The sequence below is a fragment of the Pseudopodoces humilis genome, chromosome 1 (assembly GCF_049639895.1).
Source record: "Pseudopodoces humilis isolate 2021_Gansu_Grassland_sample_001 chromosome 1, ASM4963989v1, whole genome shotgun sequence".
Classification (NCBI taxonomy): Eukaryota; Metazoa; Chordata; class Aves; order Passeriformes; family Paridae; genus Pseudopodoces; species Pseudopodoces humilis.
Window position 1 is genome coordinate 87,559,620 of NC_142200.1, and position 22,392 is coordinate 87,582,011.

A 22,392-nucleotide genomic window follows, 5' to 3' on the forward strand; every position below is an offset into this window, starting at 1 on the left:
ATGTACCAGCCTTTCTACATATCCTTGCCACTCTTGTGCATTGCTTTGACTTAGGTTAGAGTTCCTTTCAGCGAGCCAGGATCCTCTCTGCCTCTGCTTCCCCAGCAATGGTCTAGCCTCAGAAAGAGACAGCCCTACCACCCTACAGCAGGCTTTCATGCTTGCTCCAACATAGGCAGTGAAAGAGCATTCCATTTTTAGAGCTTCCATTCTTTTCACATTATTATCACCCAATCCAGGCTGGAAAAAAAGCTGTTTCCAATCATCTGCCTGTTAGTCAACTCTCTGCCTGACAGCAAATCCTTTGATCAAGACTGTTATACTGTGTATATTAAGCTCATCTAAGTTTATGCAATGGAACATTGTAATTGTCGCTGCTGTTTCATCAGTTGGTGTTTCTGTCCTACGTGAAGTTAGGAATAAAAGGAAACAAAGAGAAGGCATATGGGTCGTGTATTGCATCCGCTGTTTGTAGCCCAGGACAAAAATCCATGGGATTCCCAAAATTAAACAGCATCTGAGAGCTTCATATTGGCAAATTCTCTAAGCCATAATTCCAGAAACTGAAGAAATCCTGATTTCAATGTGATTTGTTTGGGGCTGGTTTTTCATACGTAGATTAAGTGATGTGTTTCAGAAGTTAGCCCATTAGCAGATCATAGCAATAAATCTCCTAATACAGAGAGCCATACTAGAAAATGCTGCTCCTTATGCAGGATGAAAATCACTGCAAAACAGTATATCAGATTTTTATGATTTTGAAAAGAAAAAAAAAAAAGTAAGATATTTTTCATGATATAATAAATATTTTTTTGCCATTCTGCTAGGGGTATCCATATTGTTGGCTTTCTTATAAGAAACAGATTTGCACGTGCTGCAGAGCATAAGCACACTCGATCCAATAGTTAAGGAAGTACTACAGCCCTGTCCCACAGAGCTGCAAGTGTGCAGTAAGTCCAACAGTAACAGATTTCTTGCACATTTGAAGGCCATTAGTCCACACATAATAGATTTAGCATGTCTCAAGCAGAGAGGAGTCCCTTCTCATGTGCTGTGGAGCAAGACTGTACAGCCAAATGGATGCATCTGGAATTGCCACATAGGCTGTCAGAGATCCAGACATCTTGAACAAATGTTGGAAGTCTTCAGCTTTCACCCAGGCCCAAAAGGAAGAATCTGGGAAAAGCCAGGTTCTGTGAAGCTGGGTGAGAAACGAGCATAAAATTCAGCAATATTTCTCTGAATGTCTTTCTATTATGTGATAATTTTTGAATAATCCAACCAATCAGCACTAAAAATTCCGGGAACACCATAGTTATCATTGCTTTGGACACTATTGATTTTGACAGAAACTGAAATGAGAAAGTAGGGAAAACAGAGGAGAATGGGCAGAAATGGCAGAGAGGGATTTTGCAAGCACAAATAAAGGTGTGTAGAAATCACACACATGATGCAGAGTGAGTGTGAAGGTCTGTAACATCTACAACATTTTTCCATGAGATACATTGGAACAAGGATACAATAAGGATGCTGAGGCACAGACAGCAAGAACATTTTTTGAGCTAAAGCAAGCCAGTAGCAAGCAGGGGAAATGTCATTATTTTGTTCTCCATTTGTTGTCCATTTGTTCTTTTATGCAAAGCCTAATTTTTTTTGCTGAGATGTGGGAATTACACAAGGTAATTGCCAGTACAGGCAAAGAAAACCTTACTTCATGCTGCGTGGGACCTCACCTTAACTAGTACATGAAGGCTCTTGGAAATTTTTAATAGCAGAATAGACATGCATAAGAAGTAGGTTCCCCTTCATGTGAAGGTTTTCAAAAGACAACTCTGATCCAAAATTGGGGTGAAAATGGTGAAAAACAAAAGTACATATATGGATGTTTTGGTTAGTGAAAAGACCAGTTTGATCATTTAAAGTGGCTTGAAATAATTTTGACCTTTTCAATAGAAAATTAATCCAGCTTATACATTAAAATGTGGGGAGAAAAGTAATTTCAAACAAATGTTCTTTTTAAAATATCAAGATGGAATATTTCAAGAATGTCTAAATTTTGTTTCAATTATCCTTTCCCACAATTTCATTTTTCAAAAGTCACAGTTTTCCAGTGCAAAGCTCTTGGTCAAAAAATACCTGTCAACCATGGCAGTAATACCACACATTCTTGATTCTGATGGGGTCATATGGTTCCTTCATTTCAGCAGGTAGCTTGAGACAGGCCTGGTGTGTCACCCATTCTGGCACTGTTCTGGCAAGTGATGTGACAGATCATACAGGGCACTGTGACTGCACTCGTAGTGAGAAGTGCAAATTGAAAATACATCTTCCATTGTGGGTGATCCAAAGGATCTGGGGACTGACCTTATGCTGAGAGACTGTGCTGTGCTCTGGCTTGGACAGGGAGCTGCCAGAAGCTGTGTGGGAGGACAGGGAAATGTTTGGCAAATCCCTGGCAAAGACAAAGAGCTGAGCTCTACACTGGGCAAATTACCCCTGCTATGCCACTGAAAGGCAAACCCAAGTTTTCACTACACAAATACAGCAGCTAAAAGGTGATTGTGGATCTGTCTAATCAGCTAAAAGTGGAGTACTGAAAACCCTGTTCAGCTGTCTTCAGTGGGTTTTGGAAATATTTTTTCCCCACAAATCTTCCTTTCCTCCTTTAGTAGCAATTAAGCTCAGACTCAATTGTAGACGAGGGCTTGGTACAGAGACTTGAACAATAAACTTAAGTGGTTAGATTCACTGGGAGCAGAGAGGAATGACACAATGTTGGAAGCATAAGCAGCCAGCCTATGAGACCAGCTCAGTTACAAAAGCACCCACCACCAGTCCATTTAAATTCAGAATGCCAAAGATAAGGAACGCTTGCTGTGAGCTACAGCTACTTCGGCTCTCTCACTGCAAATATGAACAAATCAGACATACATTGCTTTTCACACTTCCCTTCTGCAAGCAGCACATATTCCTTTTGTAAATAGTGCAACTAAACTTCAGTTTCTCATCTGACATTACTGGCCTGCTGAAGCCAGCAAACTTGAAAGCTAATTCATACTGTTGAAGTATCTAATCTGTTTTTATTTTGCTTATTTTCTTCATAAGCACTTGATGCTTTTTATTCTACCACTACTTCTGAAGATTTAGAATTAAAAGTATGCTATCTTTTTAGTACTGTGTAAGTACTAAAGCAATGTATTGCTTTTATCAGAATTATCAATTCTGATATGTCAGTTGTAGGGCAAGCAACAAAAAGGCTCTTCCAAGCATGAGCTTATATATTTGCCACTTTTCTTGCTTGCATTCTTATCCCTGAATAAAAGTCATCTCTACTGGGTGAAAACACATGGTCTGTAGTCTTTTCTTGGATATTTCTAATGAACACATGGGGTGAAGGTGTGCTCTGAGCCCAAGACTCTTACACTATCCAGACCAGCAGACTCAGACCCAGCAGGAAAGAAAGCAACACTCAGTAAACCTGGTTCATGTGGAGACTGCAACTTTATTAAATGTAAACCACATTATGGGCTTATTTAAATTAATGGTCACAGTGGGTGCTCAACACCTCTGAAAGACTGTGCACTAGAGCTAGCTATAAAATTTTCCGTCGAGACTTCTGTGTGAAGGGGAGCTGAGACCTCTGACTAGTAAAGCTTGCCAGAAAATTGCCTTTCTGTGGGAAGTTTTTCTTGATAAAATGTTCAGATTTTGGTGCTGGAAAAATAGAACTTTTTTTCCCCCTCAGGAGTGCCTCTCATCAGAACCAGTAACCAGATGCTCGTTTGCACAAGCCCACGTGCTGTGCAAGGCCCTCTTGCCAGATCACCTCATTTGGGTACAGCAGAGTCCAGTGCACCAAGGTGCAAGGCAAGGGCTGACAGACCACTCTGGACATGGACCTGCACAGAGCCTGCCTCAGGAGCCTTGGATTCCAAGGAGCAGGGGGAGGTCAGACCTGAGTGCCACCCCCTACAGCTTCCACCCACTCCAGCAGCCAAAGAAACCCAGGAGGGTGGGGAGAGTCATGCCCCACCTTGGTCAAGTGGACCAGAAGACAGGGACCACAGAGGGTGTCACGGGACCTGCCTCTGTCAGAGTGGGCAAGTGACAGCTTGTCTGAACTAAGTCACTTCATCCTTCTGGACTGGGTGTTTCAGCTTTCTTCAAAAGATACTGTTTTCTAGGCAGTGGGGAAATCCCAAAATTTCCTTAGAAAATTAGAGCTGCTAAGACTGGCTAAAGGAAAGAGAGAAGTGGTTGACCAGCAACTCATGATGTTAATAAACAGTGAAAACCTCGACAAAATACTCAGATGAAAACCAAAGGAGACCCTTTTCTGGTTAAAAAATACAAGGGCGCTGTATTGTAATTGGTTCTTGCAAGAAATAGAAACATCTTAACTGACTCAATGATGATTTTCTTCATTATTGTAGTGTTTAAAGTGTCAGTGTTCAATGATTGCTTTCAGCTTATAAAAATTAATTTCAGACTTTTAAACATCCAAACAAATAAAGCTACATGGGGAGAATGTTTGTCATTGAAATAAAAGTTACCCCAAATATAAAGCTGGAGCAACATTTGTAAAAATAACAGAAATATATATTACTCAGAAATACTGAGTCATTTTAATAGCAAATAAATAAATATGAGAAGATCATGAAACTCTGGAAACTAGACATTTCTAATTAGAAACTAAAGAAATTAAAGACTCACATAAATTCGCACATTGATCGGTCCCGAAAGCATATATATTTATACACAAATATTTATATCAATCTACATGAATGCTTTCACATTTTGTATAACCCCCAGTTTTGTAGGGTAAAAGGAAAAAAAAATATTGAGGATGACCTGGGATCACCTAAAAAGAAAAAGTCTTTTGAGTTGAAGTATTTTATTTTCCTATTTCCGTTCATTTACAATGACAAGATAATGATTCACAGAATCACTGATAAACAGCAACGGTGTCCCTTTTTATTTGCTTCCTAACACTCCTGGAAAGCTTTATAGTAAACAGTTTAGAAGATAATGAAAGGTAAAACTTCCATCTGAAAAGGTTTGATTCAACAAAGTTATTGGGACAATCACTTAGGTTAAGCGTTTAAGCCCAGAGGGCAGTATAAAATTTCATCAAAATTCAAACCATGCATAAATGATCTCAAACTGCAGTGTCTATTTATACCACACAACATGTTAGTCACATTTTTCACTGAAGATTGAAAGTAATGATGAAGCAACTGATAAGGATGAAAGACTGAATATGTGCTATGCCACCCATGTATAATTCAGTCAGTGGCAAACATGGATTAGAAAGTATCCTGCAACAGCATGTGTCTTCCAACTGCCTGAGAAAAACTGTGAACCACTAACAAGGGAAGGGGACAGCAATGAAACCAAAAATATTTTGCACAAACAAATTAGCCAGGTAAAGAAGAGAAGCTTATTAAATCAGTGAGTCAGATACTCAAAGACAATGAGAAATGCAAATATGGATCAAAAGAATATTACTATTTTATATCTTTTAGGAGTTTGGTTTCCTAAAAAGAGGAAAAAAAAAATAAAGGCTTTTTTAATTTTTAAAAGAAAAAAAGCACTGCCAGTGAGAAAGGGGTCATTTTTCTAAGGCTGAAATCTTCAAATTTTGGTGAATAAAAATATAAAGAAAACTTTATATAGAAAAATCTCCATTTAGAGTGCAAAATACTGTCCTCAACCTCTAGGGAAAAAAAATCACAGTGGAAGTAAACTTTACAGTTCTTTTTCCAGTTTAAAGTTTTGATTTGGTCATTTTGGGAGAAACTTTGAGTTAAGGATTAAGAAAAAGGTCTGTGATTTTTCATTTTAATCCTAAACAAAGACAGAATCTTTAGCTGATGACAGCCAGTGAAACAGAAATAAAAGCTATGGTACATAATGTAATTTATCAGCTGATTACAGATCACTCCATTAGACTGTACCAGCTATACTCAGACTGCAGATTTTGTCTGAACTATTAGAATCATATCCATGCAATTACACTGACCTTCAGCTGAAGTTCTGTGGTTGTTAACAGGTAAATCCAAATTCCTTGTTTTGTTATTCTGTAAGCATCTAAGGTGCTGGTTGAACTAATAAAATTGTCAAGTCATGCTTCAGAGAGATTGTACTGTAGCACTGAAACTGCACAGTGGAGGATTAAACACAAACCTAAGCTGAAAGCTGTGTATGGAGCTGTGTTTTTGTACAGCAGCGTGTCAGTCTCAGCAGATTCAGGTTATCACCACTTCAAGCAGAGCCAGATGTTAATGATTTCTACCTACCTTTTTGGGGAGGATGGGATTAGAGGAAAAACTTCACAGATATCCCGAGGAGTTATCTCTGAGTAAAAGTCATGGGTTAAAGCCACACATGGAAGTAGTGGCAAGGGGAGATGAGAGCTGATATCTCTGGCAGTAGGGTAACATCAGCAGAAGAGATGCCACTGAAGAGTGGAGGGAGGCTAAGTGGTAGAGGACCTCATAAATGACTGGGAAAGATTATAACATGACAGATGCCTCCAATAATAGCTAATTTAAATGCCATTAGGTGCATTATATTTCACATGCAGACAGTCTACAGGGTGATGGAAAGTGTTACAGCAGGTTAGCATGAAAGTTTATTCTTCAGTCAAAGCAAATTCTTATCGCTTCACTGGAAATGGCACTTCAACAGCTTACCTCAGCTGAGGATCTGCCCCTCTGTGTTACTGCAGCATTTGCTGTCTAACAACGTACTCAGAGCAGATGCTAAAGGTGGTGGAACTAAAGCAAGTTTCTGCTGACTCATTGCCCCCAAGAGAGAAATTATAACAAAGTTAATGAAAGTTCCAAGCATTGTACAGTATTTTTCGTTTATTTTGTTATTCTATACTTTCTGACTTTTTCCAAGCGGGTAATATTAAATAAAACATTTTTCCCAGTTAGCACTTTTACATGTTTTACATTTAGTGTATTGTTGCTATTCTCCCAATGAAGTCTAGGAAACTGGCAGAATGAAGCCTGGAGTTATGTTATTTTGAGCTGATTTCCCCGTAATGTTAGTAAACAGTTTGATGCATCGTGTCACTAGCAGCACTATTCTCTCTTGTCTTCCCCCATTTAATGAAAATCTGTGAAATAAATGCTACAAGGCAGTACTGCTGGCATGACAAATTCCAAGCCAATAAGTCTTGCAGTTGCCAAGATGTAAGCTCTGAAACTTGGCATTTGGCATTCAGAACTAGATAACCTTACTATAGTAACTACATTCACTGTATCTACAAGAGGGATGAATAAATCAACAATAATTGAACTACTAAAAGTGTCTAATTTCCAGAGCAGTGCTTCAAGCAACAACTGAAATTAAAAAACTGTTAAAACACAGCTACATACCCATACAATCTTGTCATGAATGCACTGAAGCAAAGGTTAACAAAAAAGAATGAATATGCATTCTTTTCTAAAAGTAGCATTCCTTGATCTACAGTAACGATGAACTGTATAAATGTCAGGTCCCATCCAAGTCCCACAGAGCCTGGCATTCCCAGTAGCAAGAATTTTTTATTGTTCCTGTAACATTACTCAAAGTAGGGAAAAGGCTATTCCTGCTGCATGTGGAATGCAGTCTCTATTCTTGAAGCCTGGCAATGTTTCCAAAGTTAGCAATGATCATAAACCCTTGAAATACTGTTGGTATCTCCAGGGCCTGATCCAAAGCACAGTGGAGGCAAATGGGAAGATTCCACATGGCCACAGTTTTTTGTGGGCCAGGCTTAAAATATTACTTCTCTTGCCCCTTGATTTCATAGTTCAGAATTTCTCATGTTGTCCAAATCATATCTCGTTGAATTTGCCATCCACCCATCTTTTCTCCCACTGTTAATTTTTATTAGAAAAATGCAGGTCTGGAAATCTTTAGGAAAATAACTAGCACAATAGGTTAAACAGACTCTGTGCTTTAGAGAAACAGGATTGTCTAATAAACAGAGCTTTTAATGTAACACGTCTCCACGCTAATACACAGGAGAGAACCTACCACTGGGACACCAGCCTGCTGCATGCCGCTTTGAAAACTGTCTCCTAGAATTAATTCAGACTGATTAGCATAGCATGGATGCATTCACCTGGGGAACTAACTAAAAATAATAGCCAATTTACAAATGAACTAGAGTAGGCTTTTTAATGTCCCATGACTCCACAGATCGGTGGCAGTACACTACAGAGTCACGTCCCTGTGACTGCCGCACAGCTGGCATGAAGCTTCTGGGGATACACAATCAAAAGGAATTGCTGGAAGGCACTGAGATGCTGGGTGTAGTCACTCCTTGGGCCACTCTTTGGACAGTCCTGCTACGATCATAATGTCAGTCTCAGGGACTGATTAAAAATACCAAGGAAGCTTATTTCCATCTAAAGCAAATTTGACTTTTAGAATCAGTTACTGACTTTCTTTCGGGACCTCAAATCTGGAAATCCAGTATTTATTCAGTGTTAATCTTCAGGAAAAAAATATAGGCATTATGAGTTTCAAACCTTTCATTTATCATTTCAGGTTTTTTTCCTGAAAGTTCAGGCATAAGAAAGACCCTCCCACCATGGAGATGTTGGTTCTTATAACTATCTCAAAGAAAACTGAAAAGTGTTTTTATGTGCTTATGTACATAAGGTATGTGGAGATAGGATAGTATTTCTACAGATGCACTGTGCAGGGTAATGAAATGCGTGATAAACCAGACTGAATACATATCTTTCACCCTCTGACATTTTGTAGGTCAAAGTCTATATCTGATGTATGTATTTTAAGCCAGAGAAAGAAAGGCATATTCCAAGAAACAAGAGAATCCTTTTGTTCCTCAAAATTCCTGGCATCTAAGGCTAAATTGAATACTCGTGGTATGAACATACATCTAAGTGTCTTTTAGAAGATGAGGATCATGATACAATGTTTTGAAATGGAAATTATTCCAACTTTGAAATACTATAACTTACCAAGACACCAAAGATGCTCAAAGGCCCTTGTACTACATTTAACCAAAATGCAAGGCAAATAAAAACAGTTATTCTGCATAAAATGATGCACATAATGGTTAAGGGTGGCATTGTTTCCTCTACATAAAGCAAGCTTCAAAGGGAAAAGTAATTTTTGGATTAATGGGCAAACAATGCAGAACAAATTACATTAGTAGTTAGTTAAAAGCTCTGTAAAATAGCTTGCCCTCTATTTCCAAGTAATGGCACTGATGAAGGAATGGGATTTTTCTTTTCTATCCCCAACTCTCTTCCCCTGCAGTGGTTTAGACTGGAGAATTAACAGCCAAGAAGAGCATCTCTTCACATTGTAAGACATAGCATTCAGTACAGATGCAAGAAAGAATAGCTGAACCAAGAGTTTCACCATTGTTAATTCCATAAAACAGTCTGGCATGTTTTCAGTCATTAGCCTTCAGCAGATACCTAAACCAAAAGCTGGGATAGATTTAGATACCAGGCTGAAAATCTTGTGAAGACAAAGTACACCAGAGGGTTACCAAGTTGTTTAAAAACTAAGCTCAAGACAGTGATTCACACCATCATAAGAATTTAGCATGACTGTAAATTCCTCACTGGCTGGACTTCCTCTTAAATCAAAGGGCAGTCAGACTGCATTTTATTCAGAATTTTGTAACCAGACTCCCAAACCTGGCCCTTTGGTTTAAATGTTCAGATCCAAGGCCAGGCAAATGGCAGATCCTCTCTGTTCTCTCCTATTCACCCTCCTCATCCCCACCCTGCCCAAATCTGACTTTGACAGAGAAGGAGAGACTGTATTCTGCCTAAAGATGGACAAAATAGAAGGCAAGAAATATTGGTTCCACTAGGTGATCGAGGAGAAGAAATTTGAATATCATCCACAGTTCTATCATCACCTCTGAAACAGGAAATAAGAGTCCCAGTTAACAAAGCCCACATTTGCCCAAGCTTTCCTGCTCTTTTCAGCTTCACCATCAGAGCTTCTTGTTTCCACCCTTTGTGAAGCATCTGTTTGTACTGAAAACCTGTAAAAGCAGAGACCCTGCTAACTTCTCTGGCTGTTTTGTCACACATCACTTTATTTAATAATAATTATGCCTCTGCAGAGGTATTTTATTCTGATAAAATCAGAACTATCCCACCAGGATCTTCAGCTACTTATTCATTTTGCTACAGGCTACAACAGAAGGAGTTAGAGAATTTACTGAAATAACAAAGTCATTTTACATACATATGGTCTATGCTTCTGTGCCACAGCAGTGACAGATAAAAAGCAGCAATCTATCATATTTTTCTCTCCACATTGTACTCAATAGGATCCAAAGTGTGGTACCCATTTTGCTACTAATGCACATGTATAACTCCCACTTATTTACTGTAGTGCCCTGAAGATGTGACAGTTAGTATGTAATGCACTTATTATTTTTATTCATTCTATTCATTAGAGATGACCATGTATGGCACACTTATAGCTTCGCTTTTCTCCACTAGTCATCAGTAATGTCATCTTTTCTAGCTCATGAAAACAAAATGTTTATTAAATGACAAACAACAACCACATCTCTCTCAACTCCACGTTTCACAGCCAGTTTCCCAAGTCTTCTACTCTCCTATGAGCCTGAACAAACCAAAGGGCAATTCAGCTAAGTCAGAAAGTGCTTTTGTGCTGAGCAGAAATCCAAGCTGAATCGTGTGAAATGCCTGCGAGGGAGAAAAGCTGGCAGCGCTGTCTTGAAGATATTTTGACTGCACTCACAGCAAAGGCTCCAACAACTTTGTGAGCCCACATTGCTTGGTAACTCGAGACTCAACATTCCCCATATTTCAGAAGAGAAATTAGCAATTTATTGTCAAAGAGCTGCATGTTAGTCATACAGTTTTCCCCCAACTATTACCAAATTTGAACCATATTCTTTCCCTTTTACCAGATAAGAATTCTCTAAGATGGAGGAAGAGAGCAGAAAGAGCATTTTGGCAAGGAATTATAAGCACACAATCCTGGAGAGGTCTAGGTCAAACTGTGAAATGCTCCAGCACTGGGGAGCATTTTCCCTGCTCTTTCAGCTCCATTACTCATAATAGGATGTCAATCACACAATTCCCTTGACAAGATCTCTAGGAAAACTTTGGGTCTGTACTGAAGTTGCTCCATGCCTAAGCTCACTACTCCTTTCAAGAATATTAAAGCCAATAGAAAAGAACAAAAAGAACACCAAGCAAACAGACAAATATCTCCCTAGTAATTGTGACTGATCAGTCACTGACAACACTCAACTGACACTCTCAACTAATTCTTTGTGTCACTAATTTCATCTGTATCACAATTTCTCTTCTCTATTGCTAGTGGCCAGCTCTCAGCTGGAGGAGTTCTGCAGCTCTGGAACCTGCAGGAGAAAGCACATTGCCTGCCAACTCTTTCCATCACCCTGAACATATAAATAAAATTATCATCAGGTATAATTGCACTGAAGTCCACAGGTAACTGCAATAGTACATGTTTCCCATCACCATAACAACATCAAATCCTGGCAAAATGGAGAATGTGCATACCTATAGGAGAGCTTTGCAAAAGAGGCCCAGAGAAAACAGCAAAGACTCATGTTTCATGTATTTTCAGTCCTAAAAGGTTTGTTTCCTGTTTTTTTCCCAGCAGTTTAGATTAATTTCGAAATAATACTTTTTGTTGATTTCAAATTTTTTCCAAACACCTTATTTCCCATTCAAGTTTCACCAGCAAAATTTTACCACAATGCACCAGAACAGGGAAATATTTTTTTTTTGTTGCATAAGAGAGAAAAGAAATAAAATCTCTGAATGTGTGTGGTTCATTGGGATTTGCTCAAACATGAATTAAATGATATAATAAAAGAAGAAACCAACAGCCCCAGAAAAATTAGAGCACATAGTAAAAATGTCATTGTCATATTTAATGATTTTTCCATAGAATAATTTTCCAAAAAGTAAATTTTTTCTGTAGCAGAAAAATCTCCCATGAGACTAAAACTAAAGCAAAAACTCCACAGATATATGTATTGGACTGCTGTAAAAAATTCAGTCCTCAAAGATTTGAGAACAGGCACCAAAGTAAACACCATCTAATATCTGAATATGCTAAGAAAACCAAGCCAAAACAAAAACATGACTTGTCTCCTGCTGAGACTTGCCTGCAAAAAAAAAGTCCCACAAAGACTTCAGAATCAGGGAACTGTGCTCACAAAACTAAAGCTTAAGCATTTTTAAGAATAACGTGAAAGATTTGAAAGCATTCAAAGAAAATAGTGGGACTTCTGATTTCTCCTAAGAGTTTAGGCTTGGCCTGCCTTTAATTATATTCCAAAATGGATTTAGAAAAAAATGAAACAGGGTTTAGACGGACTATCAGAAGTTACTGAGAAATTTTTAAAAGATTAGCACTTTTTAAAGCAAGCAGTAAAGGGTTATTCTGCTTTTCACAAAGGAAGTTGAATATCCGCTCTTAATGGCAGTATTTTATATATAGTGCATGAAGCAGATCCTACTAGGACTGCTATAAAAAGCTGGTAAAATTTGACCTTTGATTTTAGGTAAATGTTACATATTTGAATAAAAGGTTGCATTTATAGGCAGCCACAGAATTCTTTTTTCTTTTTTTTTTTTATTTTTTTTTTTATTTTAATGAAATCTTTAGAAAAGCTGAAGGGACAATCCAGGGCAATTTTTAACAGGCAATGTAAATTTTGAACAAATTCAAAACACTCAGGCAAGGGTTTTCCTCTAACATAGGATTCATCACCCTCCTAACTTGGTATAAATTCAATCTGTTCTGTTTGTATGACATAAACAACAAGCAGTTTCACAGGAATGAGGCAAACCATATGTGAAGGTGTTTTAGAAAGCACAACAGGGAATACACGAAGCAAAGAAGCATCTGCATTTATTTCAATGTCAAATCACATGTGTATTATAAAGGGAAAGTTTATTGTCTTTATATGAAAAACAAGTTTATTGTATTGTGCTCTTTATAGTTAACTCTTCCTGCCCCTCAGTATCCTCCTCAATTTGGAAAAAAAAATAATAAAAATCATAAAGTCTACAGGTGCAAAGGCAGGATTGTTGGTGGCTGTCACATGCTGCCAAGAACCCATTTTGTCCTCACCATCCCCTTTCTACCTCTCTTGAACAAGAGCTGCATCTGATCCCGATGGGTGTGAGTGAGAAGCAAAGCCTGGTCCAATGTCCTGGATTCCAGAAATGCAAGAATATGACTCTAGATAGGATTTACCAGCCTGTCTCCTGCATCAAGATGCTGTCTGGTGCTGCAACCATAGGCAACACATGGCACTGCTGCGTGGGGCACTGGGTACTCCCCCACAAAAGGCGGTGCCCTACAATTAATTGGTTTTATAGAAGCTGGCCAGAGTCAACTTTATACATTTGGAGTTGAGGAGAAAATATTTCAAAGCAGCATTTAGCCTGGGTAGGAGCTACAGGCACGTTGTTAAAAAGCTAATTGCATGGAGACAAAGGATGATCGTTACTTTTATATTAGTGTGTAATATTAACCCTTGAGAGCTGTGTTTGATGATAAGTTGTTGGCAACTGAAACTACTGGTTTTTATATTTAAACTCAGAAGATTCCTAAAGTCACAGAAAGTGTGTATGTCATTATTTATTTTTTTTTTGTATTAAGACAAAGGAAGGTTTCTGAAATCTGAGGTCTTTTTCACATCTCCTCTAGAACCGTATATAAAAAGCAAAGTTAAAGCACTGAAGTGTTGAAATTATTTCTCACATCTGATTTTTTTTTGTACATGTTCAGGAAATCTGGCTTTATAGTGACAAATAGTCATGAAGAACATTTTTCCCTTGTTTCAGGGAACAGAAGAGAGCCAGAGAGCTTCTAACAGCAGATTTTGGGCTGCAAGGTCAAAATTCCTCCAAACTTTCCTCCTTTTTTCTCAAGGTTACAGATCTCACCCATATTATTCAGACGAATAATAGTCACGAATAATTTTGATGTTCTGCTGCAGATTACACAGGCTTTTAGCTCCAGGAACAGAAATCCCAGAGAAGGCAGGTTCAGTGATGCTGCGGTGCGAGGCAAGGTCATGGGGTGGGCTCTCCAGGAAGGTCAGCAAAGCACTTGGTGTGTACCTGGCATCTACCAGGCTGTGACTGCAGCTGACCACACCAGCAGAATGGATGGCCCTGCAACATACAGCCACATTTGCCTGTTGTCTTAACCTCTTATCCCTCACTTCATCTCTGGGACTCATCCCCCTCACCCTCAACTCACTGGACCCAAGCAAAAGCCTGCTGCTCTGAGCAAAGCTGTACGTGGGCACTGGGGGAAAGGCACTTGTGTACTCTGCGAGATCGAAGCTGAAGCCTGTGGGCTTCTGCAGCCAAAATGATCTTTTTATTATATATGTGTATAATGCCCACTGTAAGCAGGTTTGACTATGGCCTACGGATGTGAGACACCACTGTCAAATTAATATGAAGGGAGAAGAACAAGCATGCTATAGCAAAGGAAGCAACAAAAAAACCCAAAATCCCAATTATCAGAAAAATATTTGTGATCACAAAAGAATTTCTTGTTCGTACTCACCAATCTTCCCTTTGGCAAGCCTTAAAAGAGAAGAGAATACGAGAGAAAGAAAAGAAGAGAGAAAAAATCGTGGGAGAGGCGGGGTGCGAGGGCAGGAAGAGAGAGACTGAGACAGTGGATACTTTTAAATTGTCACAGTACAACACTAGCTTTTAATTAATACAGGGTATGTACAACTTTGAAGATTGTTGGTCATGCAGTACTTTATGATAAATACATTTTATGGGATTTTGTTTTTAAAGAGGATTTTGTAAAATAACCTAGCCCAATAAATGATTTACCAGCTGCAATAAAAGATCAAGGAAATTGCTCAGATTGCATCTTGAAGCATCTAAAACTCTGAAGTTTGTGGAGATCTAAGCTTTCCCCAGATCTACAGTGCTATTAAAAATTTTTGTAGTAGCTAATTATCTTACATTGCATTTTTTAAAGGTAGCAATTGTAGTAGAGAGGAAGGTCTGGAAACAGACAAAGAGGAGTTGATGCCTTTTGATGGAGAAAGTAGGAGAGAAGGGAAGGAGAGAGACAGAAGTGAGTAACAATCGAAACATCATGCTGGTATAGTAACAAATGGAATTAACAATTCACAAGGTAACAGATTCCCGAGTAAATTTCCTGAATTAACTCTATATTTAAAAAATAGATTATTACTATATTCTTATATTATGTTATTATATTATCACTATATGGCATAGTATATGTAATACTTATATTACTTGACCAAGAGTGGAGTAATTTCATTTTCCTGTTTGTTTTTTTTTCTTTCTGATAAAAATGATCACCACAAATGAAGCAGAAAGGAAAGAGATTCCCTCTAAATTCTGTTTTGTTCTAACATCATGGGACTTGAACATAACAAATAAGTAAATAAAGCAAGAACTGGTCCTTATTTCCAACAGGATGACAGATACAGTAAATAGAATGGCATATTGAAATAACAAAATACTGGCCTCAGCTAGGACAAGCAGCACCCTGACACGCGCCTTGTTGCATTTGTTTTGTACCAGGAAGATCTGGTTCATGCTCTGTAACTTCCTGAGCCCAGATAAAACTCTGCCTGCCCTGGGAACCCTGGCAAAGGCAGGGTCCTTGAAGGGATGGGGCTCAGGGGCAGCTGGGCTCCCTAGAAAAGGACAAGGAAGAGAAGTAGAAAACAAAATAGAAGAAAGGGCAGTCATTTCTCCTACTCCCCAAATCAGAAGGTGAGGTGCATTCCAACAGAGACAAGTGCCTGTCCCCTCTGCTCCTCCAGATACCTTGTGCAGTTGCAAAGGCCATGGAGTTCAAAGCCTGGGGCCAGGTTGATAAGCATGGAGTGGGGCCTCTTTCCCAACACTTTTAAGCTGAACAACTTTGAAAAGAATAAAGGATCAATGCTGCTGACTTTAAAGGTAGACAGACCCACAGAATGGTTTGGGTTAGGAGGGACCCTAAAAGCCACCTAGTTCCACACCCTCTGCCATGGGTGGGGACACCTTCCACCAGACCAGGTGGTCCAGGGCTCCATCCAACCTGGCCTTGAATGTTTCCAGGAGTGGGGCATATTCAATTAAATATTAATTCTATCACTGTAACTCTGCAAGACATGGAAGAGAGAAAGTGAAGTTCACCACCACGGAAAGCAGATAGATAATTGATGATAATTTGGTTAATTTAATTTTAAAATTGAGGTAAGTAAAATGAAACACTGGGAGCTGGCAAGGATATTTGGATGAGTACTGCTACTCTAAAATCCATTCTTATATTATAAGCAGGATGGGGGAGTCCTTAATCATCCAAAATAACCATAATTAATCCAGCAGAATTATGAAAGCCTAATTATATGAATGTGTATTATTATTCTGCCCAATGTCTGCCTTCTTCAGTACTCAGGGTTAATGACCTCTAGGGCTGAGTTCAGATTGCCACATTGAAAATGCACTTGGGGTCCATAAGGTCTTTACCTGACTTCCTGACAATTTTAGAGGCAGCAAAGGAAATGAGAGCAGGGCACAGACAGAACTAGAAATGTTGAAGGCTGCTTGGCTTGCCTGTGAGATAATCCTGTCTTGTGTTTTGATACGGAAGTAACTTAAAACTAAATTTTCACAGACATACACCTTATTCTGATGTTTGTTTTCTGGATGCTTTATTTGAAACTCTAGGGGTTGATTTGGAGATCATGGGTGCCAGAAATGTACATTACAGCTGGGTTTTCAATATTCAAAGCACAGTAGGGAGCTATATGAAAGATTATCAGATCATTTCATTTAGTAAAGGATTGGGTCTTCATTGTTTTTTACTAATTACAAATAACTGTCCAACTTTTGGAATTACCTAGAAGATGAAATTCCAGGAAATATAATTATAAGTAAATTAAAAGATTTCATTTTGATGTAGCCTTTTTAATTTTACTTTAATTTATCTATTCATTTTAAGTCATTTTCTGTATGTGGATTTTAAAATAGAGAATAGTAATAATATTCAAAGTAACATCAAAAAAAGGTAGCGTATTGCTCCCTAAAATGCTGAAAATATTATGCTGGAAATATTTTTGCCTTTATTCCCCTGACACAGCTTCTCAAAACAATGCAGCAATGACAAAATTGCATTCTCAGATGAAAAGCACTCCCAATTTTTTTTAATTCAACTTCAATCATAAATAATTGAATAAGAAGTCCAAGAAAATCCCATGAGTTCTAGTTTTTGGTTTTTTTGGGGTTTTTTCAGGCCAATAACTTTCATCTAATGGTAGATGCCTCTGTAATGCACATATAGCAAGGCAAACTTTCGGGTTGTGAAACTGTTTGATGCTGAGGTCACTTACCACACAGAAAAGGTATATTTCTCCAAGTCTTCCAAATAAAAATTACTCTCTGCAGATGTTTTCCCTGCTTCTTGGCTTGCATTGTTCTCGAGACCTGATTTTTCTTCATAACATTGGTCAGGTGGGTTATTCCAGCTGACCTTTAAATAAAAATAAGAAACAAGTTAGAACACTAAGGTAATTAGCTGGACATAGCTAGCAAAGAGGTGCCATTTTATCTGTTTTGACTTCTAGCTCTGTTTTCACTCTATAACAACATGGGAAGCAGCAGTGACAAAGCTGCTTTGAACATGTATTCAAAACGCTTTGAATAGACTAGCCTATTTCAATTGGAAGGGACCTACAACAAGCATCTGTGGTCCAATTCAGAACTGACCAAAAGTTAAAGCATTCTGTTGAGGACACTGTCCAAATGCCTCTTAAACACTGACACGCTGGGGACATCAACTACCTCTCTAGGAAGACTCTTCTGGGATTTTGGCCATCCTCTCAGTAAACAATCTCTGCCTGCTGTCCAGTCTGAACCTTCCCTGGTGCATCTTTGAAACATTCACACATATCCTATCACTGAATATGAGCAAGAAGATCTCAGCCCCTCCCTTTCCCCTTTTTCTCCCCGGGAAGCTGTAGAGAAGAATAAGGTTCCCCTGAGCCTGCTTTTCTCCAAGCTAGACAAGTCCTCAGTCACACCTGACAGGACATGCCTTCCAGCCCCCTATTTTCCCCTCCTCTGGACACATCCAAGGACCTTTTCAGCATTTGAAAATCATGGGACAAACCCTCTCAAGGAGGTGCAAGCTCATGGTGACACCAGCAGTCAGCCAGTCTTCCTCCACCCACTTGCCTTTTCCAGTGCTGCATACCACACTCTGTCAGTGCAAAAATCTGGAAGTGTCCATAGTAAGCCATATGGAGGGAACTGATCTGGGAATGGAATTAATACTGTTTGGCTCCTTTTTTTTCCTTTTCTTTTATTAACTGGGTTAGCTCTCAGCTGGACCCATTCTGATCCAGGCCACCCTGCCCCAATTGCCAGCACAAAGGAGAGGGACAGGACAGCACCTTTCAGTGCTAGTGCCAGTTTTATTTAAACTCATTAAACTCATTTAAACTGCTCTTTGAGCTACAAACTCATCCCTGGAATAACACCTTTGCATGCACAGGGTCTGATTCAGCACTGGCATCGCCCCTCTGAATTGACTATCATATTCCCTGGATGTTTGGCATTATCGCCCCTGGACAGAAAGCCAAACGTCACTTCCACCAAAAGACACAATGAGGTCATAATTTACCAGACAAATATCATGGTGACTTCCATGGTGATATCTATTAATACCTTCCCAGGCACAATACCAAATTCTGCAAAGGGTTTGCTAGCATTTAGTGAACAAGTCCAGAGAGGACAAGGGAATGGATGCATTGCAGTCACACCACTTTACACTTTCCTAATTATGAAAACTGCAAATATTTTTGTTTAGTTTTTTTTGTTTTGGTTTGGTTTGGTTTGTTTTTTGGGTTGTTTGTTGGGGGTTTTTGGTTGGTTTGGGTTTTTTTGGGGAGGGGTTTGGTGGAGGTGGTTTTTTGGTTAGTTTTTTGTTGCTTTTTTTTTTACTCTGTAAACCATTTTGCTTTAAAATGTGAATTTGTGCTCTGAATCTTGGATTACATAGATCTCATGCACATTTTGAATTTCAGCCACATGACTGCCCCAATTTATTCCCTAGAAGTCAAGGTTTCAGAATGGGTAGCATGTGCAACATACTTTGTTTGCACTGACATTGTCTGCATTAAACTATTCCTTTGTAAAGTAAAGATCTTATTTATAACAGAAATCCCAAAGGTGTTAAAGAGTATTATGAGTTAATTTCTCTGAGACTCTGTTTGTTCTTGTCTGAGGTACAAAAAGTAGAAACTCAGTCATCTGCATGGGGTTGGCATTATAACCAGAGAATGCTTTACTTCTCTCAGAAATCACTGACTGTGAGCATTCTGTCTTTTATTGATACATTCAATATCTTAATACATGCAGTGATTTGCACACTCATTGTGACAAAAGCTGAATTGTTGCCAATGCCCATCACTCAGAATACACTTAGTGAGAGACCATTTGCACCTCTTTACCACAGATGAATTTGGGGGCAGTGAGGGCAAAGCAGAGAAATTTATACTCTCCAAAAAGATGAGGTCAGACTCAAAGATCTTTCTTATTCCTTTTGATATAAAATAAAATAAAATAAAATAAAATAAAATAAAATAAAATAAAATAAAATAAAATAAAATAAAATAAAATAAAATAAAATAAAATAAAATAAAATAAAATAAAAATCTGTTTACAAAAAGTAAAGGGACTGATGAGGAGAATAAACCACTACATGAACTTGTGTCTTCTTCCTTAAGTCTGTTCTTTACATTAGTCATTGTTTTCTATAACCAATTGTTAGGTAAAATTATTTTACAAGATACTATCCAAAGATACAACTAGACCCAAATTATATAAATCAGGTCAAATGCCTAAATCTTGAACATGCTAAAACAAGGCTCTCTCTGAACATTAGGATTCACTTATCCCATTAGAAATGAGGGGCTCTCACAACCTCTGAAAGGAGACTTCACATGCTCACATTTCTTTTATGCAGAAGGATTCTCATAAGAGGTTCAGTTCAGAAATCTATTCAAACATGTCAATAACTGTAAGCTTCTGAGTCATCTCAGTGAGACCAAAGGGACTAGACAGCGCTGAATTACCCATGGGTTTACGCACCTCGCTGAAACCAGGTCACTTTAATGTGGCTTTGAGAGCCACCCACAACTGAGGTGCCTATAAGACCATGGCATTTTGTTCAAAGGCATTGTGATATTATGGGATTGTAGGAAATGAATTTCACTCTGTCACTCCCATGGGTTGGGCTGGGTTGCTTTGCCCATTACACCCATTCCATCAGTCTTTAAATCATCCCTCCTCTAGATATAAACACAGACACGCATGCACACCTCAGTCTGCAGCTATATTTATATGAAACTCTGTTTTCTTCAAGTTATCCTTATCTTCCTGAAGAAATAAATCACTTGGAAACTTAGACATTGAAAAGCAAGGGAATATCCAGTTGGCCAGTCTGGTTTTGCTCACAAATGTAGATCATCACTGTACTAAATTTAAAAGTGGCAATTGTAATCCCCAGCCTTTGAGCTACACTACACAAGTTTTTGGGTACTCTGTGGTGATTTTTTCCTATGGGCAATTGAAAGCATTAAAAATGCTTCAGGGTGTATCTAGAACAGGGTGAGACAAATTACCAGAATGATTAATTTGAATGTTCATGTTTGCAGTTCATTCACTGCAGCCATACTGATTTAAGGTTAGAAGTGGAACAACACTTACAGAGAAAAAAATCCAACTATCATTGGAAAATATCTAATTTAATAGTTTAGTGCAGGGAGAAGCAATTTTCAGGAATACAAAGTCTTCTTTGTGTCTTATTTCTCAGTATTTACATGAAATCTGAAAGTTTTAGTAGCATCTCACCCTGAAAGTGTTATCCTGTTGCAGAAAAAATTCCATGGTAACTTGCACTGAGGACACAATATTTGTTCACAAATTAATGATGTCCTTGGCCAGGATACTACAAATACATATACTAAAATTTTCTGATAATCTTCTGCACAAGTACACGAGAGCTTGAAGCTTATGGATGCATATGAAACCTATCTCATGTTTACACATTACTGAAATAATATCATCCTGCAGCTTGATCAAGCTTCTGTTGTTTGATTGCTCAGTGGTCCTTCCTACTCCTCCTTTGCAGTTTCATTGCTGAAGAGATTCACTGTACAGGAGACAGCAATACACCTGGAAGCCTAATTTTGGCTACAAAAAAATTCACAGGGATAGATTAAAGAAACAACAACCAGAGCAAGCAAGACCACAAATCACTCTCAAATGACACATGTAGAAGCTCCAGTGGCTTCTCTGTGAGCTTTAAGGGAGGAGGTGATGTTCATATCAAGACCAGTACCTTGTGATGTCCTCCTTGGATTTCCTTCAGCCAAAAAGAGCCACAGTGCTTGTCTGCATTGCCATGGCAATCTTGGCAAAACTCTGTAAGGGAAAAAGAAAACCAACAAAACAAACATAAATTATTTTTATATTTGTGCACAAGGTAAACCTCTGGAAAGGAAGCAGCTGGTTCCCTCCCCCAGCAAGATGCTGGCTGACTTCAGGCTGATCACTTTTCCCCCTCCATCTGAGTTATAAATAGGTGGTTATTTCTCTCCTACATTCTGAAAGTGTTAGTATGATAAATGCAGAGAAGACTTCAGATGCTGTGGTGTTAGAAATAACAATTGCATAGATGAAAAATGGTGGGGAAAGTAGAAATAAAGAAATAATAGACACAAGAAGAATGCCATGGGAGGGTATTTAAATGCCCCAGGAAGCGTTCTTCAGAAGACAGAAGGAGGTTAATTTTCTTATATGGGCATAGTTGTGGATCAAGAATGAGGCACAGGGACATGAGGTACTTGAATAAACTTTTCTTAGAAAACACAAGTCACATGCCCCTCAAGCTCCTGAGGGAGCTCCTGAAAAGCAGTGACCTGTGGAATGAACAAAAATGGACTCCCACATCATAGTAAGCAGCGGTGTGGCAAAAATAAAGGTCTGTACTACACTCTTTAATGTATGACACATGAAGAATAAGCCAAAAACACATTTAACAATTATTTAAATTTCTTTTTTTTTTTCTTTTTCAGTTATTTTGAGTTGCACACAGTAAAGGACAGTCTAGTGCATTTAAAATCACAGTAAAGGAAGGATCTGCTCTTAGGTGTTACAGTGGTTGATACACAATACGTGCACATACAATGTCACAGTTTGAAGGCTGTCTTTGTGTACACTCCTGTATTTCCTACTTTCTACATATATATATATATATACACATATGTACAGGTGTGTAGATGTGTTGAGCATTCATAGTGAATGAGGAATTTACAGA

At 38.5% G+C, this 22,392-nt stretch overlaps 1 protein-coding gene across 1 annotated transcript in view; it reads right to left on the minus strand.

Annotated features, from left to right (window-relative positions):
* The window catches only part of LOC102100973 (uncharacterized), a 263,975-nt gene that overhangs the window by 69,937 nt on the left and 171,646 nt on the right, over positions 1-22,392 (minus strand). The window contains exons 14-15 of the mRNA XM_088053539.1: positions 21,415-21,497; positions 17,402-17,541 (exon numbers count right to left, since the gene is read on the minus strand). Coding sequence (XP_087909665.1) covers positions 17,402-17,541; positions 21,415-21,497 — 223 coding nt within the window. The remainder of the gene's footprint in view (positions 1-17,401; positions 17,542-21,414; positions 21,498-22,392) is intronic.